Source organism: Scomber scombrus, chromosome 5 (genome assembly GCF_963691925.1).
Source record: "Scomber scombrus chromosome 5, fScoSco1.1, whole genome shotgun sequence".
Classification (NCBI taxonomy): Eukaryota; Metazoa; Chordata; class Actinopteri; order Scombriformes; family Scombridae; genus Scomber; species Scomber scombrus.
In genome coordinates, this window is record NC_084974.1 from 32,623,011 (window position 1) to 32,638,010 (window position 15,000).

The 15,000-nt window shown below is 42.9% G+C and overlaps 1 protein-coding gene across 1 annotated transcript in view; it reads left to right on the top strand.

Annotated features, from left to right (window-relative positions):
- Positions 1 to 15,000, top strand: part of LOC133979984 (exocyst complex component 3-like protein 2) — a 35,158-nt gene that overhangs the window by 13,631 nt on the left and 6,527 nt on the right. The window contains exons 3-9 of the mRNA XM_062418540.1: positions 8,885 to 9,153; positions 10,149 to 10,403; positions 10,496 to 10,614; positions 11,223 to 11,337; positions 12,150 to 12,260; positions 13,737 to 13,837; positions 14,342 to 14,458. Of these exons, the coding sequence (XP_062274524.1) occupies positions 8,885 to 9,153; positions 10,149 to 10,403; positions 10,496 to 10,614; positions 11,223 to 11,337; positions 12,150 to 12,260; positions 13,737 to 13,837; positions 14,342 to 14,458 (1,087 nt within the window). The remainder of the gene's footprint in view (positions 1 to 8,884; positions 9,154 to 10,148; positions 10,404 to 10,495; positions 10,615 to 11,222; positions 11,338 to 12,149; positions 12,261 to 13,736; positions 13,838 to 14,341; positions 14,459 to 15,000) is intronic.

Here is a 15,000-nt window from a genome sequence, read left to right on the forward strand (position 1 = left end):
GTGTTGACGAGAGTTTTCGAAACACACACACACACACACACCTACACACACACACACACACACACACACACACACACACGCAGAGGGAAAATATTTCCTCTGGACGCTGAAAGACTCGAGAATAATAAAATCCACAGAATAAACAAACAGTGACGCAGGATAATTACAGAGGAAATGTGACTCAGTTATTCATCACATCATTATACTGCAGCAGCCAGATAACACACACACACACACACACACACACACACACACACACACACACACACACACACACACACACACTGGCACAGGCACAGGAAGTGATGCCATCTCCAGGCTGGTAAAATCCAAATGTCCCTGCCTTTGCAGACGTTGACGTGGCATTGAACCAGGCGGGGAGTTCCGGTCCTCTGAAATGAGGCCAACCAGGAAGTAACTTAAAACTGCATTCTATCAAAAGGCCACCAGGGGGCGACCGTTTCGGTGTCAAAAGGACTTCCGTCTCTATACAAGTCAATGGAGAATTCACCAACTTCTCACTTGATTTCTAACCTCAGTAAACGTTTTCAAAATGTGTTTATGGTCTCAATCGCTAGTTTAAAGCCTTCTTCAATGCAGTATGATGTTCATTTGGGACATTTTGGCCTCCCTGATTTTATATGTGATGATAAAGCAGGGTATGCATTAGGGCGTGGCTACGTGGTGATTGACAGGTTGATTGGTTCACAGGTTCAGGAGGGCGCCTCATGCTCCTCCTGATGCCCATATAAGTAGAATCCATGTTTTTATTTTTCCCAGCATGCACCTGAAATTTTCAAGATGGCGCTGCTCAGAACTAGCTGGCCTCCGAGCAGCAGTCCACAAACCACTGGGTGACATCACGGATGTTACGTCCATTTTATATACAGTCTATGCATTGAACACATCACAGACGTTGACGTGACATTGAACACATCACGGCTGCAGAGTCGACGGTTTGGATTTGGACCAAACGTCGGGACTTCAAAGCAACTCGATGACTTTTTGTGTTCATTTTTCTGAGAAATCTGTCAAGTCCACATCAGACTTCACGCTGATGTCCAGAAGATTTTACATAATCCTGCAACTACATGGACGTCACCCAAAAAGACAATAACAGTCAAAATAATGACAAGAAGCTACGTTAATTGATTGACTGTATTGATTTTATTCGTCTAGTCTTTTTGGCTTTTTAAATATGTGCAATGGTCTCATTTTTTTCTTTTCTTTGTTATTCTATTTTTATTCCTTTTATTTATCTTATCACTTGTTCTGTCTTTGAGCACTTTGAACTACATTAACCTGAATGAAAGCTGCTGTATCAGGATTGATTGATTGATTGATTGATTGATAAATAGAGAAACATGGTTGAAAGAAACCAGTGCTGACTGTTGGAAGGAAACAACCGGCTGCATTTATATTTGTATTTATCACTCAGATACTTTTTGGTCATTTTGGGCGTATCTTAAAGTCTTATTTAATTAGTAGAAACTGAAATGATGGAAATGTTTTGTCCTCAAAGCTTCGGGGAAATGAACATGTTCGTCCCTCCCTGTCTCAGCTGGACTGTCACACTGGATGATGTCACCGCGGCGCTGTGACATCATCAGGCGGGATCCGCCCTGAATGACTGACGGTAAACGCTGACCTCAGATCTGCAGCTCGTCTCCGTCCGTCTGTGTTTAATCAGACATTCAGAAGCTTTAACACCAAAAAGTTCACTTCATCAGACTTCATGCTCTTTGTGTGTGTGTGTGTGTGTGTGTGTGTGTGTGTGTGTGTGTGTGTGTGTGTGTGTGTGTGTGTGTGTGTGTGTGTGTGTGTGTGTGTGCTTAAAATGATAATAATAATTCAGCAACACAGCGCTGCTTTTTATTCACAGCTGGAACAATAAAGCGTCTTGAATTCTCTCTCCTCTGATTGACTTCTTCATAGCAACAGCAGCTGAGGATCATGGGAATTGTAGTTTTCAGACAAACTGACTGAATTCCTCAGAAACAAAGTGGGAATAATGCAAACTGCACACTATGGGAGGCCGTTTAGGATGAAAACATTGAAATACTTGCACATACATTGACATGATATGCAGACATGCACTCAAAATTTCCAAACCCTACCACCTTGTCACACAGCTGGATATAGGCTACTTGTGTGTGTGTGTGTGTGGGTATCTGAGTGTGCGTATAAAATGTCAGTGCACCCGGAAGTTGTTTCAATGTAACAGGAAGGCACTGCCATTTGTCCTAATTTTCAAAATAAAATCAGGGCGAATGATTAATAAGATTCATGAGCAGGTGATGTGCATCCATATGCACAATTAATCACGTGCTCACAGATTTAGGAATAATATTTAGTTTGAGATCCCTAAAACTATGGAGAGAGATATTTATTGCACATGTCACATGAAACCTACTATACTTCGCTTTATAATCTACAATATACAATGATTTATGTGTATTTTGACACTGTGGCAAAACCGGAAGTAGCTGTCCAAAATGGCAGTGCCTTCCTGTCAGATACCCACACACACACACACACACAGAAACACACACACACACACAGACAAACAGACACACACAGACACACACACACACACACACACACACACACACACACACACACGCAGCCCAGAGGAAAATCATCTCTCTGAGCAGAACAATGTGAGGGGAACATCACACACACGTTGGCTTGTTTGATGTGTGTGTAACAGCAGCCTGCAGAGGTCAGAGGTCAGAGTTCACAGGTGGCAGCGTTAAAGGCAGCAGGTCATCATGTTCGTCTTCGCTCTGCGTGCACGTGACTCACTCTGCTGTTTGTTTCCTGTCAACCTGTCAGGAAGCGCGCGTGTGTGTGTATGTGTGTGTGTGTGTGTGTGGGTGTGTGTGTGTGTGTTCGTCCTTCGGCTGTGACAGATGCAGTTTCCTCTCATTGAGAAGACAAAGCGTCTTACAGTAAAAGAGCGTCCGTGCTGTCAGTTAACGCCGCCGCGTATCATCAGGAGCATCGGCGCCTCTGAGGAGCTGAGTCACTAATGTTCCTGGAGTTAGTCGGCACAAAGGAAGCAGCCGTAAATAACTCACACTGTCACACTGTGTTCAACTCACACACACACACACACACACACACACACACACACACACACACACACACACACACACACACACACACACACACACACACACACACACACACACACACACTCACACAACATATCACACAGTCACACACATGCTGGTTCAGTCTGTTGTTGTCTTTAGCTCAGTGATAAATAAAAACGAGGAAGAAGAAGAAGTAGGAGGAGAAAGTAAGAAAGAAAGAAAGAAAGAAAGAAAGAAAGAAAGAAAGAAAGAAAGAAAGAAAGAAAGAAAGAAAGAAAGATAAACAAGGAATAAGAGGAAGAAAGAAAAAGTAAGAAAGATAATGGAGGAAGAGAAAGAAAGAACGAAAGTTAAACAAGGAAGAAGGGAAAGAAAGGAGTAAGGGAAGAAAGAAAAAGTAAGAAAGATAAAGGAGGAAGAGGAGAAAGCAAGAACACAAAGTTGGAGGAGGAGAGAAAGAAAGAATGATGAAGTAGGAGGAGAAAGAAAGAAAGGAGGAAGAAGAGAAAGAAAGAAAGGAGGAAGAAGAGAAAGAACTAGAAGTTGGAGAGAAAGAAAGAAAGAAAGGAAGAAAGAAAGAAAGGAAGAAAGAAAGAAAGAAAGAAAGAAAGAAAGAAAGAAAGGAGTAAGAGAAGAACACAAAGGAAGCAGCCGTAAATAACACAGACTGTCACACTGTGATAAATAAATAAGTGTTGGTAAGATGATGAATTCATAAATTAGTTAAACTGGTTTTAAAAGCCGCATCAGGTTTGTTAAAATGTACATTTAGTATTTTTGTTGGTTTTATAGGAGATAAATTCAGACTGAACTCAGCGGCTCCGTAGCAGCAAGACATCATGGATGTCCGTAGCAGCAAGACATCATGGATGTCCGTAGCAGCAAGACATCATGGATGTCCGAGTTATGCCCAGTTCAATATAATCAATATATTAAAAAAAGATCAATAAGAGAAAACTGGATCAATGTGTAATTAAGGTTTTATTGTTTTAATAATTGTTTTATAAATGGATGAATACAGAAAAAAACTAAAAAATAGTTTTAAACGGCATCTTCTATTAGTCAGTATGAACAGGAGGAACAAGGGTCAGGAATAAATAAGTGTTGGTAAGATGATGAATTCATAAATCTGTTAAACTAGATTTAAAAGCAGCATCAGATTTGTTAAAATGTACATTTAGTATTTTTGTTGGTTTTATAGGAGATAAATTCAGACTGAACTCAGCTGCTCCGCAGCAAGACATCATGGATGTCCGAGTTACGCCTAGTTCAATATAATCAATATATTAAAAAAAGAAGAAAACTGGATCAATGTGTAATTAATATTTTCTTGTTTTAATAATTGTTTTATAAATGGATGAATTCAGAAAAAGACTTTAAACAGATCTTAAAAAATAGTTTTAAACGTCATCTTTTAATAGTCAGTATGAACAAGAGGAACGTGGGTCAGTAACTAATAAGTGTTGGTAAGATGATGAATTCATAAATCAGTTAAACTAGTTTTAAAAGCAGCATCAGGCTTGTTAAAATGTACATTTAGTATTTGTGTTGGTTTTATATCATTTGAAATGACATTTGCACCAATTTTTACCAAAAGTAAGACTGAATGCTCCTGAAAATGTCAAATGGTGTAACCACAAAAGAATGATACATATTACATATTTTATCCTCCTAGAGAGAAAGAAAGGAGGAAGGAAGATAGAAAGAAAGAAAGAAAGAAATAAAGAAAGAAAGAAAGAAAGATAGAAAGAAAGAAGGAAAGAAAGAAAGAAAGAAAGGAAGAAAGAAAGGAGGGAGAGGTGAAAGAAAGAAGGAAAGAAAGAAGGATAAAGGAGGAAAGAAAGAAGGGAGAGGTGAAAGAAAGAAAGAAAGAAACAAACAAACAAACAAACTTAATTAAAATGTTCTTTAGGACACATTATTAACCTTCGTGTCGTCCTCCCGGGTCAAATTGACCCCGTCTGTTTTGACTGTTCCTTCCTTCCTTCTGTCCTTCTTTTCTCCCTCCCTCCTTCTTTCTTTCTTTCCTTCCTTCCTTCCTTCCTTTCCTTCCTCTCTTCCTTCTTTCCTCCCTCCCTCCTGGTGGTCAGGTGTGTTGAACTGTTCATATTTTACACATTATTTTATTCACTTTATTTCACATGTAGTATTTTATTCATTCTTTTACTAAACTTTATCTTAAATTGAAAAACCAGTGAATTCAGTTTTAGAAACAGCTGCTTCTCATAAATAACATCCTAATAATCTAAATGACTCAACTCCTGTTGAGAGCCGGGAAACGTTTCTTATTTCTATTATTTATTTCTAAATATTTTTATTATGTCCAGGATATTACTTAAAAAAAACCCACAGTATTCATCACTTTCTGGCAGAATTTGAACCCAGAACAGGAAGGAAGGAAAGGAGTAAGGAGGGAGGGAAGAAGGAAGGAAAGGAGGGAGGGAAGAAGGAAGGAAGGAAGGAAGGAAGGAAGGAAGGAAGGAAGGAAAGGAGGCAGGAAGGAAAGAAGGACAGACGGAAGGAAGAAAGGAGTAAGAAGGAAGGAAGGAAAGGAGTAAGGAGGAAGGGAGGAAGGAAGGAAGGGGAGGAGTAGGGAGGGAGGAAGGAAGGAAGGATGGAAGGAAAGGAGTAAGGAGGGAGGGGGGAAGGAAGGAAGGAAGGAAAGGAGTAGGAATGGAGGAAGGAAGGAAAGGAGTAAGGAGGGAGGAAGGAAGGAAAGGAGTAAGGAGGAAGGGATGAAGGAAGGAAGGAAAGGAGGAAGGAAGGAAGGAAGGAAGGAAGGAAAGGAGTAGGGAGGGAGGAAGGAAGGATGGATGGAAGGAAAGGAGTAAGGAGGGAGGGAGGAAGGAAGGAAGGAAGGAAGGATAGGAGTAGGGATGGAGGAAGGAAGGAAAGGAGTAAGGAGGGAGGAAGGAAGGAAAGGAGTAAGGAGGAAGGGAAGAAGGAAGCAAAGGAGGGAGGGAAGAAGGAAGGAAGGAAGGAAGGAAGGAAAGGAGGCAGGAAGGAAAGAAGGACAGACGGAAGGAAGAAAGGAGTAAGAAGGAAGGAAGGAAAGGAGTAAGGAGGAAGGGAGGAAGGAAGGAAGGAAAGGAGTAGGGAGGGAGGAAGGAAGGAAGGATGGAAGGAAAGGAGTAAGGAGGGAGGGAGGAAGGAAGGAAGGAAGGAAGGATAGGAGTAGGGATGGAGGAAGGAAGGAAAGGAGTAAGGAGGGAGGAAGGAAGGAAAGGAGTAAGGAGGAAGGGAGGAAGGAAGGAAGGAAAGGAGGAAGGAAGGAAGGAAGGAAAGGAGTAGGGAGGGACGAAGGAAGGAAAGATGGAAGGAAAGGAGTAAGGAGGGAGGGAGGAAGGAAGGAAGGAAGGAAGGAAGGAAAGGAGTAGGGATGGAGGAAGGAAGGAAAGGAGTAAGGAGGGAGGAAGGAAGGAAAGGAGTAAGGAGGGAAGGAAGAAGGAATGAAGGAAGGAAGGAAGGAAGGAAAGGAGTTAGGAGGGAGAGAGGAAGGAAGGAAGGAAAGTAGTAGGGAGGGAGGAAGGAAGTAAGGAAAGGAGTAAGGAGGGAGGATGGAAGGAAGGAAAGAAAGCAGAAGGGAGGGAGGAAGGAAGGAAGTAAGGAAAGGAGTAAGGAGGGAGGGAGGAAGGAAGGAAGGAAGGAAGGAAGGAAGGAAAGAAAGCAGAAGGAAGGAAGGAAGGAAGGAAGGAAGGAAGGAAGGAAGGAAGGAAGGAAGGAAGGAAGGAAGGAGGGATGTTCAGAAACAGCTGCTTCTCATAATCTAAATGACTCAACCATTTTTTTCCTGTTGAGAGCCGGGAAACGTTTCTTATTTCTATTATTTATTTCTAAATATTCAGTATTCATCACTTTCTGGCAGAACATTTACAGCTGATGTCACTTTAGATCAACGTTGACGTTTCAGTTACGAATCGGTTCTTTTCCTTTTGGTGTTTCTCAGGATTTTGGACTCCAGAGTTCATCTCGTCAAACTCAAAAACCAAAAAAAACATCGAACCTTGGCTGAGAACGATCCAGTCCGAGATGATTTATTTATTATATTGTATCCGGTCTTGTGTAACTTGACTATCTGCCATCTCTCTGCTGATCCCCTTCAGAGCTCCACTGTGGAAATAAGACTTTAGCGTTATTGGGTTTTTATCCTCCTATAATTTAATGTACTGAGAGACTGTAGTCCGGTTCTGGGAACGACTCACTGACTGGATCTTGTGTTCAGAATATTTACCACAGATAGAGAATAGGACTCAACTCAAGCTGTTAAATGTTGAGGATTTTAATATAAAGAGCTGAAGTCTGATTAGTGATTCTGTGAGAACCTCCGGCTCCGTCCCTCTGGGCCGCTTTGAAGTCCAAATCAAACGAACCCTCCTCCAGAGATCTTTATTTTCACTTCGCTTTTTGTGTTTTACATTTTTTGTTTTTTAAAAATGTTCACAGCCTGAGGTCCCCACTTGGTAGGTGTAGGATTATGGTCCCTGTTCGGTAATATATACGTGCGTGCGTGTGTGTATGTGCGTGTGTTAGTGTGTCTGTGTGCGTGTGTGTTTGTGAGTGTGTGTGTGTGTGTGCGTGTGAGTCAAGGAAGGAAGGGAGGAAGGAAGGAAGCGAGGAAGATGGAAGGAAGGAAAGATGGAAGGAAGGAAATATGGAAGGAAGAAAGGAAGGAAGCAAGGAAGGTATAATGGAAGGGAGGAAGAAGGAAGGAAAGGAGGGACGAAGGAAGGAAGGGAAGGAAGGAGGGAAAGAAGGAAGGACGGAGGAAAGAAGGAAGGTGGGAGGGAGGGAGGGAGGGAGGGAGGGATGGAGGGAGGGAGAAAGGAAAGGAAAGAAGGACAGAGGAAAGAAGGAAGGGAGGAAGGAAAGGAAGGAAGGAAGGAAGGAAAGAGGGAGGAAGGAAAGGAAGGAAAGAAGGAAGGAAGGGAGGAAAAATATCATTTTTAAATATAATGTTGTGTAAAGCCCTTAAAGGTCATATCACCACCTACTAAACCTTTTATGTTTGATGATGATACAAACAGATAAATGAGCTTCTATACCTGCTGTATCTCACCTGATACATATAAAATATTTAGTAGTTCAACGCTGCATTGGTTTATCTGTGTAGTACATGTATCTGATCTTATTCATCAGGTTGCACCCAGGCGGGGAGCTCCGGTCCTCTGAAATGAGGCCAACGTGGAAGTAACTTAAAACTGCATTCTATCAAAAGGCCACCAGGGGGCGACCGTTTTGGTGTCAAAAGGACTTCCGTCTCTATACAAGTCAATGGAGAATTCACCAACTTCTCACTTGATTTCTAACCTCAGTAAACGTTTTCAAAATGTGTTTATGGTCTCAATCGCTAGTTTAAAGCCTTCTTCAATGCAGTATGATGTTCATTTGGGACATTTTGGCCTCCCTGATTTTATATTTGACGATAAAGCAGGGTATGCATTAGGGTGTGGCTACGTCGTGATTGACAGGTTGATTGGTGCACAGGTTCAGGAGGGAGCCTCATGCTCCTCCTGATGCCCATATAAGTAGAATCCCTGTTTTTATTTTTCCCAGCATGCACCTGAAATGTTCAAGATGGCGCTGCTCAGATCCGATACTATTGGCCTCTGAGCAGCAGTCCACAAACCAATGGGTGACGTCACGGATGTTACGTCCATTTCTTATATACAGTCTATGATTTTCTCACACTGATGATGTAGAGCTCTCTATAACTCATGGATTAAATATGATTCATTTAGTGTTAAAGATGTAATATTTGATCTGTAATTTCTCCTTGTCTCTTTCAGTCCTGGAGATCCTGCAGCTGGTGAAGAAGCGGGACCTCTTCCTGGCCGACTCTCACATCCTGGAGCTGGAGCAGGAGTGTAACGAGGCGGACCGCGACGCCGTGACGCAGCCGGAGGACTCGCTCAGCCCGAGCGTGAAGGACGGCGGCCGCAGAAAGGCGAAGGACGTGGAGCTGCTGTACGAGGAGCTGCAGAAGGAGCTGTGGGCCGTGGTCAGGGAGTCGCTGCGGTCGCCCACGGCCGGGCCAAACCTGGGTCTGGTGGTTCAGGTGAGAGCTGCTGCTGCTGCCATGGTAACGGTCACAGTGACTGGTGTTGGTCAGGGCTGATTACGGACGGTCTCGACATTTAAAATCACGGGAAAAGAAGCCAGTTTTCGCGGGAATCCCAGTAAATCAACGTTTTTTAGAAGTCATGACATTAGCTAAGCTCAACAAGGAGACTTTATGTTTATATTATGCATATATGCAGTGTTGGGAAGATTACTTCGATTACTAAAATTTTAAACAGGTGTTATTTGGACAAATTAGCATCACATTGTGGATCTAAAGAGCTACTTTCCTGCCTAAAAAGGTTACAAATGTGGATAAAGTGGTATATTTACAGAGGTAGAGCTAAAATGAAATCAGCTTCAGTCTGCTGATTTCAGCTCGGGTAGGAACGAAATGCATTGTGGGTTATCGTGTAGTTTACTACAGTGTACACGGTCTGCTTACTATCTGGTCGTTTAGTGTGTAGGATGGAAGTATGTAGTATGTAGTATACGGTTTCGAACACAGCCATGGATCTGGAGTTGGTCCCTGCAGCATTCTGTGTGGAGCAGTAATAAACTACAGATGTGAAACAAAAACACTGCTGACATATCTGATGTTCCCTGAAGTCCTGGTCCCATGTTCATCCTAGCCTGGGTAAACTCATGCTCTCATTCGAGCAACTTTCCACTTCGCTCAGAAAGTTAGCATGGCCACCAAGACAAAACCTTCACCAGAGATAGGGAACCAATCAAAGAACAGGGGGAGGCGGGCTCAAGGCGATGATGACTGGACTGTAGCACAACTCTGTTTACATCCAGCATGGCGGCCACGGAGCTGCAGCAACCGTTAGAAGCAGCAATAGACTGTGTGCTAAATAAATTGGAAGACAAGTTCATGCTGCAGGCCGCTCTTCAGTGTGTTCACAGCGTTACGATGGTCACTGTACAACTGTATGTGTGACAAATACAGTGCCTTTACCCTTGTGTGTGTGTGTGTGTGTGTGTGTGCAGGTGTTGCAGCAGGAGGAGCAGGCGGATAAAGACTGGGCCTCCACTCCCTGCAGCTCGAGGCCTCGCCGGCTGAAGCAGCGATGGAAGGAGGCGGTGGAGGAGGCAGCGGACGGATCTCTGCCTCAGAGAGCAGAGTTCACCGCCGGGGAGCTGGCGGGTTACCTGGACCGCCTCCGAGCCCGTGTGGTGGAGGACCTGGGCGCCGCCAACAGGAACGTGGTGTCCATTTACCCCGAAGAGTACCAGCCCTTCCAGGTGAGACGACGTCCGACCCTCTGACTTCATCTAGCACCACCGTGAGGACAAGACGTGCAATAACAATCCTTCTTTAACCTTTGATCTTCTAGGTTTACGTGCAGAGTTACCACCAGGCGGTTGCTAGGCGACTGCAGGCCATCACTGACAACCAGCTGGAGATCACCGACATCTACTCTCTGCTGGACTGGCTGCACAATATATACAACAGGTAAGAAGTGCCAAAATGTTAATGGGGATGTCTAAGGGTGATATGTTATAAAATGTGTTAAAACTAGACTACATTTAGTATTTTTGTTGGTTTTATATCATTTGAAATGACATTTGCACCATTTTTTAACCAAAAGTAAGACTGAATGCTCCTGAAAATGTCAAATGTTGTAACCACAAAAGAATGATATATATTAAATATTGTATATATATGTATAGTGGACTTATAGTTATAATGTAAGATCATGCCAAACTAGTTGATATGGTGTTTTATTGACAATTTACTGTTTTTAAGCAAGTTGAATTATTTGGTACAAAGTTTTTATGGTTACACCACTTAGACATTTTTGCCATAATCCTCTAATATATTCTCTCTAAATGGATTAAAAGCAGAAATTTGATGCTGGGTCCACAAAAAAAGAATGTGTGCAAGTTATTCATACGTTCATTTTCACATTTTAACCCTTTAAATTTAAACTAAACCACATGGACACAAACACTTTCTGTAGGATTTGAGCTATTCTTCCACTGTTAAACATACATGTTAATCGTGTGTGTGTGTGTGTGTGTGTGTGTGTGTGTGTGTGTGTGTGTGTGTTCTTGTTTCAGGGACGTTTTGGGGACCGTGTGTATCACCAGTCCCTTCAGCCGCTCTCAGCTCAGCCCTCTGCTGCCCTCGGAGACGGTGGACCGGCTGGAGCTGGACTGTCTCAACTCCGTCAGGGTGAGACACACAAACACACACACACACACACACACACACACACAAACACAAACACACTTTAGTTTAATTTATAAAAAACACTTTAGAGACGGAAACTGAGTCAGCAAATAACTGAAAGCTTCTGGACTGTGTTGCATCAGAGTTTCTACTAAAACACTTTATAATGTTAAATCTGCTGCTGGGAAACGTCTCCGTCCAATGAGACGCCACCAGCTATGTAAACAGGAAATGAGTGTTGCATCATGAGCTCAAACATCCAAAAATAACAGTTTTAGGAACAAAATAATAAAATAAACTGAACAGAACTAAATGTCTTTAACTCCTTTAACCTTTAAAATACTGTTCATACTCTCATAATGAGTCTCTGTATTAATGTTTCTCATCAGTTAATCAATAAACTGCTGATTAAACGTTAATGAAGCAGACAGAGAGCAGAGTTCAGTCTTCATCAGGCCTGTTATACTCACTATTACAACATATTATGATCCTATGTTACATAAAACAACCAGAATGATTTTAAAGTTATATTATTGATTGTGAAGAATTGTTTAATAGTGTTTTTATTAATAAATAGGAGTCAGATTTAACCAGAAACAGGCTTCTATGTTCAATTATATGTATCAGCTGCAAAGAAATTAAATACAATGTGTGTATTTTGTGTCACTTTTAGTAAAAATCATAACGTTTTAATGCTAACAGATTGTATAAATGTGTTCAGGATGTTTTTACTGTATTTCAGTGTGAAAACGGGTCAAATTGAACCTTAATAATATGAATGAGTTAATGACATATCTTTATCTAACCCCCTGCAGGCCAAAGTGACCACGGAGCTGAGCCAAGTCCTGGACGAGGAGGAGAAGCGATGGATGGAGACGCTGCACATCGAGGAGTACCAGATCACGCTCGCCAAGACGGTCATACAGGTACGGGCCGTTACCGTGGTTACCGCAGCTTCCTTCATTCCTTCCTTCCTTCCTTCCTTCCTTCTTCCCTCCTTTCCTTCCTTCCTTCCTCCCTCCTTTCCTTCCTTATTCCTCCCTTCCTTCATCCTTCCTTCCTTCCTTCTTCCTTCCTCCTTTCCTTCCTTATTCCTCCCTTCCTTCCTTCCTCCCTTCTTCCCTCCTTTCCTTCCTTCCTTCCTCCCTTCTTCCCTCCTTTCCTTCCTTCCCTCCTTCCTCCATCCCTTCCTTCCTTCCTTCCTTGACTCGAGGACAACAGGAGGGTTAATGACATCATCTAATACTGTCCATATATCATAAGTTCATTTTAGTTTTCATGTAGTTTTGTGTGTGAAATTGCTGCAGTGATTGGACTGTGTGTGTGTGTGTGTGTGTGTGTGTGTGTGTGTGTGTGTGTGTGTGTGTGTGTGTGTGTGTGTGTGTGTGTGTGTGTGTGTGTGTGCTTTCCCCCCTCGGTTTAAATAGAGCTCATTGAATCAGTGAAATGTTACGTAAAGGTGGATTCCGCTGCGTTTTTTTGTCCACTGATTGTTTTCTGGGTCTGTCCTTCAACTGCAGCCAAAGTCAACAGCAAGCACTTCCTCTCTCTCTCTCTCTCTCTCTCTCTCTCTCTCTCTCTCTCTCTCTCTCTCTCTCTGTCACACACACACACACACACACACACACACACACACACAGTCCTCATTCATTACACGGAAACCAGCTGCTGTCCTCAAGTGGTCAAACAAAGGAAAACAAGGAAGCTCAGCTCTCCTCTCTTTGGGAGTTTTGTCAGTTTGTGTTAATAAGATATTAATGAAATGTACAGATGTCACAGAGCAGGGAGAAGCTTCCTAATTAAAACATATTCACGTTTAACTTGAGAAACATGTAGAAACTAATTTAAATTAGTAAAGTGTTGATGGAAGGAAGGAAGGGAGGCAGAAGGAAGGAAAGATGGAAGGGAGGAAGGATGGAAGGGAGGAAGAAAGAAGAAAAGGAGGAAGAAGGAAGGAAGGAAAGATGGAAGCATGGAAGGAAGGAGGGAGGAAGGAAAGGAAGGAAGGACGGAGGAAAGAAGGAAGGAAGGAAGGAAGGTAGGAGGGAGGGAGGGAAGAAGGAACGAAGGAAAGAAGGAAGGGAAGGAAGGAGGGAGGAAGGAAAGGAAGGAAGGACGGAGGAAAGAAAGAAGGAAGGGAGGAAGGAAAGACAGGAACAAGGGAAGGAATGAAGGAAGGAAGGAAGGAAAGAAGGAACAGTCAAAACAGACTGGGTCAACTCGTGAACCTGTCTAAGTTCTGCGTTCCACAGCATTCAAAAACATGCAATCCTCCTCAAATCCTCTTCTTCTTCTTCTTCTTCTTCTTCTTCTTCTTCTTCTTCTTCTTCTTCTTCTTCTTTTTCTTCTTCTTTTTTCTTGTCGTGTTTGTGACTGTTTGTTTGTTGCTGTTGTGACATCAGAGGCTGCAGGTCGATCTGGAGCGTTCGGCCTCCATCAACAGGAGTCTGGGCTCCAGAGTGGCTCAATGCAGCCTCAACGGCCTCGCTGACTTCCTCTACAGGTACACACACACACACACACACACACACACACACACACACACACACACACACACACACACACACACACATATACACACACACACACACACATACACAAACACACACAAACACACACATATATACACACACACACACACACACATATACACACACATATACATACATACACACACACATACACACACATATACACACACATACACACACACACATATATATATACACACACTCACACACATATATATATACACACACACACACACAGAGAGACAGAGACACACACACACACATGGACACATACACACAAACGTACACACACACACGCACACACACACACAGACACACACACATGGACACATACACACAAACGTACACACACATATATACACACACGCACACACGCTTTATTAATACACCAACACATTCTTCTGTACTACGAGGACTCATTCATAGACAGAATGCATCGTAATTATTATGATTTGATGACGAAGGTTCTTCTTTAGTTTCCAGCGTAAAGTGGAGATGTTCCATGAAGGGATGCAGAGCGGCATGTTCGGAGACAACGAGGACGGATACGTGTCCAAAACCATCGCACTGGTCAACTGCTGCCCTCCATTCAGGTACAAACCAGGCGGGCAGCTCCGGTCCTCTGAAATGAGGCCAACAAGGAAGTAACTTAAAACTGCATTCTATCAAAAGGCCACCAGGGGGCGACCGTTTTGGTGTCAAAAGGACTTCCGTCTCTATACAAGTCAATGGAGAATTCACCAACTTCTCACTTGATTTCTAACCTCAGTAAACGTTTTCAAAATGTGTTTATGGTCTCAATCGCTAGTTTAACCTTCCTGTCGTCCTCCCGGGTCAAATTGACCCTGTCTGTTTTGACTGTTCCTTCTTTCCTCCCTTCCTTCCTTCCTTCCTTCCTTCCTTCCTTCCTTCCTTCCTTCCGTTTATCCTTCTTCCCTCCCTACTTCTCTCTTTCTTTCCTTCCTCTCTCCTTCTTTCCTTTTTTCCTTCCTTCCTTCCTTCCTCCATTCCTCTTTTCCTTTCTCCCTCCCTCCCTCCCTCCTTCTCTCTCTTTCTTTCCTTCCTTCCTTCCTTCATTACTTCCTCTCTCTTTTCCTTCCTTCTTCCTCCCTCTTTTCCTTCCTTCTTCCTCCCT